Source organism: Lytechinus pictus, chromosome 2, assembly GCF_037042905.1.
Source record: "Lytechinus pictus isolate F3 Inbred chromosome 2, Lp3.0, whole genome shotgun sequence".
NCBI classification, from domain to species: Eukaryota; Metazoa; Echinodermata; class Echinoidea; order Temnopleuroida; family Toxopneustidae; genus Lytechinus; species Lytechinus pictus.
In genome coordinates, this window is record NC_087246.1 from 36,284,275 (window position 1) to 36,293,643 (window position 9,369).

General features: G+C 38.8%; 1 protein-coding gene across 1 annotated transcript; it reads right to left on the bottom strand.

Moving 5' to 3' along the window:
* Positions 1-3,967: 3,967 nt before the first annotated feature.
* Positions 3,968-6,962, bottom strand: LOC129272173 (melatonin receptor type 1B-B-like). The gene is made up of 2 exons (XM_054909405.2): positions 5,762-6,962; positions 3,968-5,359 (listed from the first exon to the last, which is right to left on the bottom strand). The coding sequence occupies exons 1-2, from the start codon at positions 6,528-6,530 to the stop codon at positions 4,932-4,934; spliced, it is 1,197 nt and encodes a 398-aa protein (XP_054765380.2). The 5' UTR covers positions 6,531-6,962; the 3' UTR covers positions 3,968-4,931.
* Positions 6,963-9,369: the final 2,407 nt, after the last annotated feature.

The following is a 9,369-nucleotide window of genomic DNA, read 5'->3' on the forward strand; positions in this document are numbered from 1 at the left end:
CGGACACATAAAGAATGAATTCATTCCGTCATTTTAGGGAGTCAATGAACACAAACCTGAAGAAATCGACTATACTAATGAAGTGTCAAACACCTTTTTTATCATGTCATAATTGAACTAATTTTGTGAAGTAACAATTATGTAATTTTCAGGCATGTATATATTTGAGGCAGGTAGTTTCAAGTCAAGAGGCTGCTGGAGAAAACCTCCCATAGACTTTGTTCACGTGACTTGGGCTAATGGGCCGAGGCCAAGGCCGGCAAAATATGGCATTGAGGGCGGCATCGACTACGGCCCTGGCGATTTGTGACAATATTACATTTCACAATGGCAGAGTGGGGATTCGAACTCACAACCTTGCGATCATGAGTCCAATGCTCTAACCACTGGACCACACGACCCGATTGGTCGTGTGGTCTAGCAGGGCGACCCCAACTTCCCTGCATCTACTATCATTGATCCATTAACAAAATATGGTGACTAAAATTGATTAGGTTTACATTACAAATTTTGTCTTTACAGAAAACATGCCCTACATTATCATGCAACCATATAGGCCTTCTGTAAGAAACTTGAAGATTTTTGAAAGGATATCCCTCCATTATAATTGAATTTAACCAGAGAAAAAAGGTAAAATCAATATTAAAAGCTCGGCCATGATTTTATTTTTAGAGTTCAAAGTGGAACCCTCATACTTTTAGCTATTGATCAGGCACCCGACACCACTGTTACTACATATCCGACTAGTAAGAATTAGTTTTTGATTGTTATTGTCTTGTGATTCTACTCTTTATTGACTGAAAAAAAAAGAAAACGATAAAACATTCGATCTTGGTTTTAAAATAAAAATATTTTATTCAACCAATAACAGTGTGCATCTTGAAATCAGTAATAGCATTTATTGACAACAATTTAGCCCCAAATTAATTATAAAGTCCTTCATATTGTTCCAAAACAGATGTTGGACCGCACTCCCTTTCATTAATGAGGAAAACATTTTCTCTTGTAGATGTTAATAATATCAAAATACAATCGATTTTTTTCCGACGAAGGTACATAACAGCTGACTGATTAAGAAAAATCCCTGACGGCCCTTCATGTAAGGTTATGTTATTTAACAGTACAAGAAACATTCAAAATACATATAACATAAAGTTGAGATACTGTACACATGGCATTGCACAAAAAATGTTCTCAATTAATTTTGTAGAACAGTGACCTACATGAGTGAACATCTTTGCAATATTCATCACACAGAAAAAGTATTATATCACCCGGGGGTGGGGGACATACCGATGGTTTAATTAACAGTGCATAGCGATACATGCCGAGGCTGATCATGAGGCTATGGAACAACTGCCACCAAGCGACTATACCAATAATTTTGAATTGCAAAAGTAAAAATAAAATGAAAGATACACTCTAAAAAAGGTTTACCCAATATTGGGTAAAATGGGAACATGCATGTTGGTTGGGTAAAAAGATACCAAATATTTTGTAAATTTTACGCAATGTTGCGTTGGAATTTACCCTTAAACATGCATTTTGCCCAATATGGGGTAAAATAAAATACCCAGCAAACATGCAATGTTCCCTTTCTACCCAATATTGGGTAAAATTCGACTCAGTTTTTTAGAGTGGAAGGAATAAGAAAAAGAAGGATAAACGAAGATGAAAACTATGAAGAAAAAGAACAGAACGAAAATAAGAGAAAAAATAGCAATGAAAATATGGGTGTATGTCTTTGCATTTATCTTAATTACATAGAAAAAAAATGAGTTTTAAACTTTATATAATCTTTCTATACATCTGAAGAAACGTACCGGTAAACAGCTGTAAATTTTACCAAAAATACCACTGTTTAATTACAGAAATGTTCGTACATCATGAGACTACACTGTTAGAAAATTTATCCTTAAAATAAAAGAAGTTCCTGCAGCAGAGTCTCGAGAACACCTGTAATCTTACCAGATTGCGTAATCTTACAGGAAATTGGTATTTGGTGTATGGAACCTTACAAATTTCCTTAAATAAAACAGCCTTTTCCCCTTTTTAAACAGACCTGTTCTGTTAAATTGCAGAAAAATTCCTGTTTTTTCAATTTACAGAATGATTCTGTTATTGCTTTCTGCAAAGTCTTCTGTTTTTTTCTGTAAAATCAGGTTTTTTTAACAGTGTATGTTGGTAGAACCATACTTTCAAGAACGTCCTTCATAAACACAGTCAAGCAATCTAAGACCACGATAGACAATGTTTTTTTCTTCTTCAATTTGTTTTCGAGGTTTGCTGAGACGCACGTACTTATCTGAATTTTTGTCATTCTTCCGCCCCACGTGATTAAAAAAAATATTTCCGTCAGATAACAACATTGATAAATGGATATCCAGTTAACTATTTTGCAGTTACTGTAAGCAGGGATATCTCGGGACATCCCTTCTAAAAAGCCGATTTAAATACTGTATAAGGTTCATCATGTTCATAGAGGTGTTCGAAATTTAAGCCGACAATAACTTTCGAGATGTGGAATATCGAAACTGACATTCAGATTATTCAAGTTCAAAGTGACATTTATGAACATACTTCAGTGACATGCCTTCCTAACAATTGCGCTTCTTCCATTGGTACTTTAATTTATATCTCGGTAACAACTTTTTAAAGAAATTCTTAAGGCGACTGCATACCTTATACGATTGGTCTGCGACCCGATTTCAGAATAAAATGTAGTAGAATTTGATGCTAATATTGAGACTTGGAATATCTTACTGTGTAATGTTCTAAATCATCATACGAATACCTATGTTCAAATCTGTGACTATGCTATCATCCTACTTAGAATAAAAGCGAATTAAATATCTAGTCGTAATGACGTCATAGCATTCGTACGATTGGCTACGATTTGAAACTAATTTGGCCTTTACTCCAAATTAAAGGCTTGCATTCTTTCAAAATGGTTATATTAGTATTATTTCTATTAATTTTAATCTCAAATAAAATGATCCATTCACATTTTCAGAAAATGAGCAAAATGCGATTTGTTTCAAAATCGGATCGCGAACAGTCGTAAGGTGTGCGGTGGCCTTTATTCATATATTTTTTCTGTAATAATAATATATTGCATTTTGAGGCGCCGATTATCTATATCATTTGACTATTCAATGGCGCGCTATATTACCCCGGCTTTGTAGATCTAGCTGCTAAAGGCGCTTGGTGCATTCAAGGAATTAATCCTGCCGGGTACCCATTCACCTCACCTGGGTTGAGTGCATCACAATGTGGGTAAATTTCTTGCTAAAGGAAAACATGCCATGGCTGGGTATCGAACCAAGGTCCCTCTGATTGAAAGACGAGAGTCGTAACCACTAGACCGCGTCATGGTCTAGTGGTTCTGACTGTTGCCTTTCACACAGATGTTCAATCCTAGCCATTGCGTGTTTTCCTTCAGCAAGAAATTTACCCACACTGTGCTGCACTCGACCCAGGTGAGGTCAGGGTACCCGGCAGGATTAATTCCTTGAATGCTTGAGCGCCTATAGGCAGCCCAGCTAAAGCCGGGGTAATAATAGCAGGGCCCGCTGGGAGAACAGTTTTCGGAACAGTAGTGGCTACCCTGGGTAATTATACCGCTATTATCATAATTATTATTATAGACCACGACGCCCCAAAATTAATGAGTAAAAATTAAAAACGGCAAATACCTGCTGATACGTTACCATAAAAGTGGCGATGCTCAAATCCCCAAGCTAAAAATGAATTGTCATATTTGGGTTAATCTTTCAGATAACAGAAATTAACAATGAATGTCACCAATAAGATCAGGCTAATCGGATATCTGTGGTAAATTTTGTTATTGGGCCAATATATTTCTACATAAAAGTGTGACATCATAGTAACTTATTTTCAAATCATAATTAATTTCAAACGTCACGTTCACTAGCGTACCTACGGGGGGGGGGGGGGGGGCAGACTGCCCCCCTGACGAGTCACAACCCATGCAAGGGACATATCCCTGCCCCCCTGACGAGTCTTGAAGACCCTTTGTTTTTTTTTTTGCTTGTCAAATTTTTTTCTGGTACGAAATCCTATATTTGTGGTTAAAGCCTTTTTTTTTTTTTTTTCGCTTGTCAAATTTTTTTCTGGTACGAAATGTGGTTGAAGCCCCCTTTTTTTGGGGCTTGTCAAATTTTTTTCTGGTACGAAATCCTATATTTGTGGTTGAAGCCTTTTTTTTTCGCTTGTCAAATATTTTTCTGGTACGAAATGTGGTTGAAGCCCCCCCCTTTTTTTTTGCTTGTCAATTTTTTTTATGGTACGAAATGTGGTTGAAGCCCCTTTTTTTGTTTTTTTTGCCTGTCAAATATTTTTCGGGTACGAAATGTGGTTGAAGCCCTTTTTTTTTTCTTTGCTTGTCAAATTTTTGGCGGACGAATTTGCCCCCCCCCCCCTGTGGAAAATCCTAGGTACGCCACTGGTCACGTTCATTGTGCGTATACAAAAATGAAGAAAACAAAATGGATTAGTTAAAAAATACTTAGTTAAAAAACAGGACATAGATCTTCTTTAGGCAACGGATCTAAAAATAAAGGAATGAATCGAGCATCCACGAAGGCAACAATATCGTATCAACAACATCAATATTACACCGCAGAATCAGCATGATCAACGGTATTTTGTCAGAATATAATGTCATTAAAAAATCATTAAGGAGGAGTGCGGTAGCATGACTTCGTTCACTGAATGAGCATTTGATTCGGCAAGTCGGGGTTTTTGCCATAACGAAACTTAAATGCATTTTCCCTTGTGCCTACCATCAACATCAAGATCATGAACAAGATTATGTTCATCTTCTCATTTAAGAGAATAGAAAGCGCCGCGCCTAATTGGCACACGCCCGTCGACCGGTCATACTCAAAATTATTGTCATTCGGTTCGGTTCAAACCAAGGAGTCATTGGTACTGTGTCCTGAGGCTCTACCACTTACACCAGCACCAGCGGTGTTTTCCAGGGTATTGGTAGGCGTGTCCCCTTCTGCTGTGCCGGTACTGGCTGGTCCAATCCTGTTTAGGAAGGTTAGCATTCCTTCGGGACAACCTAACGACTCCAACAACCCTCTCCTGAAATATTTATTTTTGTAGACGTAGATGAATGGATTGAGGCAGGAATTGAAGAGCGCAAAGACAACTGAAACGTGATAGTACGGTTGGGTAAAGTCCACAGGAGCACCCATATTGAAGGCGAAGAAGATGAATTGATTGGGAGCCCAGCAGATCATGTAGGTGATGATGACGACCAAGAGTGTCTTCTGGATCTCGTGTGCAGCTTTGAGTTGCCAAGCGTTAGCATCCTTCTTTGGCTTTTGTCCTATCAATGATGATAAGAAAGAAACAAAAAATATGAAAAAGTAGTGTCTTTAAGACATACACGTTCATAACATCTGTGATTTATAAGTTTCAAGTTTTAGAATGTTATGTTCGACGTTATTAGAACATGCACGATCGCAAAGACCTTCCTTAAATGTTAATACGATGCATTGCATGCATTATTATGCAATACGCTATATAGAAACATAACATTTCTTTGGTTCATTATGATTTTTTTTTTCATTATTGGTCAGATCTAGTCACGAATAATAATGAATCCAATTAGAATAGCCAACAAATTGATATATAGTTTATAAGAGCTTTGGGGTAAAACTTTTTTTTTTTTTGGGGGGGTAAGTATTAGCCTAAAATTTCAAACCAAATATATTGCTGCATACGATACCTGTTGCTCTTTTCTCTCGTCTTTCTTGTCTCAGAATTTCCAGCTGTTTCTTGAGTGATGCGATCATTTTATGATGGCAGAACAAGGTAGCCACAATTGGTATGACATACACAACGGCAAAGGTATAGACGCCCACGATGCGTTGAGCCGCCACCGATGGATAACCAACGAAGTCACAAGACCCTTCTTTAGCATCGTACAACCAGAAGAAGTAGATGTTGGAGAGAAAACCGATGACCCACGTCGCAGCCATCATCAAAGCGCTCCACTTCCTGGAGAAAAAGATCTTGTACTTGACTGGGTGAACGACCGCGAAGTATCGCTCGAGGGTGACGTTCACGAGGCTGTAAACGGAGGCGAAAATGGTGCACCACAGCGGGAATTTAGAGATGTATAGCCTACAAACAATCTCGCCATTCGTGTTGTCAGCCACTCCCGGAGGATCGGGAAACAAGTGAAATGGAATGGTCCAGGTAGAGGTCAAAAGGTCAGTGAAGGCGAGATGGATGATAAAGTAACTGGTGCGCGTGCGCAGTGTTGTGTTCCTGAAGAGCGCGAAGCAGACGAGGAAGTTTCCTAGGATTCCAGTCATCGCGATGATTCCGTAGACGGTGCGCACTGCGATGTTGTTTTCGATCCTGCCCACGCCCCATCCTTGACCCCCACCTTCCGGTGTCATGGTCGAATTCATTGTCGACATCGGTATACCTGTCATCGTGACGAGGTTTATCATATCCGTACTCACTTCCTCTGTATAATTATTCTCCATCTTTCCGTTAAACAATATTATTATGTCATCAAAACACTGCTCAAAATTCTTAACACATGCAGTTCTGAATGGCGTCAATAACAGTTTTCCGATGCACTTGATGTTTTTTTTAAACTTTACTTTCACTCCTTTTTAGGAATCAAGATTTGGTATCGTTTTATAACGCGGTGTTTATATGAGTCATTTCATTGATTAAAGAACGAAATAATCAAAATCCTCTTTTTGAAGGAGAGAATCATAAACTTCATCGAGGAATACTTCAGATACCACCGTAAAATTATTTTCTTTCGAGAGCTGGTGACATCGTTTCTAGGTCATGATCTAACTCCTGCGGTATATAGGTGCAGTTTTTAGTTGATGCTGTCATATATATTGAGATTCGAGAAGAACGTATGGGCAACTTCCAAGTCTTGGCCTCAGCGGGTATACACCTACAAGTTTTGAGAAAAGGGTAGAGTTAAGTCTTGTTAGCAATAAAACCTGAAATGTAAGTGTATTTCTCAATCATTTTAATGTTTCACTGACGTGGACCTACAAGGTCTATTCTAATACCCATGCGGACATATGCTTCTTTAGACATGTTAGACGGTTATTTAGATCTCATTTTATGATTGAATAATCTAGCATAAATAGATGAACCTGACCAACATGTAATTTCTCTCCAATCCACCATGCGACATAGCACAAATAGACATAGGTTATTGTCATTTGAAGAATGGCAATTCATTGAGCATTCCCATGAAAGGAAACGAAATATGATGACTCACTATCGTAATATGAGGAACCGATGCAGCACTCTTTGAAAAGATTATAAACATACTGTACTTAAAGGAAAATACAGTTTGGCACATTTGCCGTCCATAAACCGCTCCGTGTACTTTTCATTATTCTTTAAAAGCTAGGTTTCTCATAAAAACGAAGGCCGTGAGAAAACGAATGAATGCATGATAATAATGAATACATGGTTTGACGATATAATTTTCGAAAATATGACAATTATAAAAATATCAAAAAAGTAAAAAATGCAGACAACATAAAAAATAATTAAAACTCATGATGAGCCGTATAATGAATAGAATGTGATAATAATGAGGCCTATGGGAGTCTAGATTATAAAGAGAAAGGGAGAGAGAAAAGGGAGTGAAGTGAACCGGATATTATAAAGACAAACCCCTCCCCCTTCATACAGATCAAGATCGAGATAGAAGGGAAGGCAAAATAGTAGAGAGGGGGTCGCTGCCCCTCCCATTAATCCTTAAAGGACTGGGGGCCGTGCGCCCCGCAACGCTCAGAGTCGCGCGATATATCCAAAACGCAATAAGATAGCGCCGCAAAATCTTATTAATATTTTCTTTAAAGTCTCGCACAACTTTTGAGACCATATTTGTGATGTACGGGTATAGCATCGCGACGCCACTGACGTATGTCCTGCCGAAAGTGGCTAATTTCTATACTTTGTGTAGAAAGTCTATGGGAGATGAAATTCGCAAAAGGGTGATCATATTTCATTCTAATTGGTCTGCTTATTTAATTCCGGGTTTAATATTCTTTTTAAATGGTCTGTAATAATTTCCATTGAAAAATACAATGAAAAACAAACGATAAAAAACAAGGAAATAAAATAAGATATTAAAAAACGCAAGGAAAATTGGGCTTTCACAAAACCTTAAAATAAGATTAATAAGATGACATCTGGAATATAAATCAGAAATTTTGAATTGAAATTGGGTGTTAAATGTGCAAATAGACGAGCAAACGGTGGCCGAGATCAGAAGAGGGGCATCATGCCCCCCCCCCGGCTCAGTCCTCAATACATCTCAAAAAGCCCAGTCCTTTAAGGGTTAACCTCTGATACGGTTTCCAAGGTATACGTCAATGCCAAGAACGCTATAAGAAACCGCAGATGAAACCACAGACTAATGGACTTTCATTTTCAATACTATGATCACTAACATTGTGCCCTGATATTCTCATTATTGGCACGACCAATAATATGCAAGTATTAAGTCTACTTGTTGGTGATATCTATTTTCACAGCACGTCAACGGGGCTGATCTAGGTTTTTTTTTTTTTTTTTTTTTTTTGGGGGGGGGGGGAATAAGAGAGCGCGCCAATCGAGATTCAAAATGCTATTAAAAATAATCGATATCATCGTGTTTGATTATCTTCGCAATCACTTTCTACCCTCTCCCTACACCCCGAACAATATTTTACTGTATAACCCATAAGAAATATGACGATTGAATCTTAAACTGCTTTCACACCAAGGTACGGTCGACCGATGAAACCATGGCGAGAAAGCATTTCGTCGTACTCAGCGACCGATCGTTTTGGTAAAAAAAAAAAGATCGGTCCTGAGTCCGACCTTAGAGGTACTTCAGCGACCGAACGCGACCGATGCAATCGTGATGTGAAAGCACATCGCAGGGGCCGCGGAAGCGGGGGGGGGGGGCTTCAGCTAGCCCCCCAATTTTTTTCCAAAACCATGTACAAAAACGTAAAAATGACCATATGAATGTGTTTTTATGCATGGTCAGCCCCCCCCCCCCCACTTTGGAAACCGTTCCGCGGCCCCTGCATGGTATACTCATGCAGCGACCGATCGAAATGCAATAACCCGGGAATAACCCCCATACATGCCCACGCCACCACGCGCTATATACTTCCGCTTCCGGCTATATACAGCGACCGATCGCTCTGGGCCTGACCAAATTGACGGCGGTTTGACAGCACGTCCGATCGGTCGCTGGGTACGGGTAGCGACCGTACCTTGGTGTGAAAGCGGTGTTAGTTTAGAGATACATTAATTTTATTTGGCGATTTTCAGTATTCTCGATTG

What these genes read in the sequence shown, in the direction of transcription:
- LOC129272173 (XM_054909405.2), bottom strand. Translation starts at nt 6,530, where the DNA reads ATGGAGAATAATTATACAGAGGAAGTGAGTACGGATATGATAAACCTC. An exon ending in ACGAGAGAAAAGAGCAACAG is followed by an intron (nt 5,360 to 5,761) that starts GTATCGTATGCA and finishes CATCATTGATAG; the next exon opens with GACAAAAGCCAAAGAAGGAT.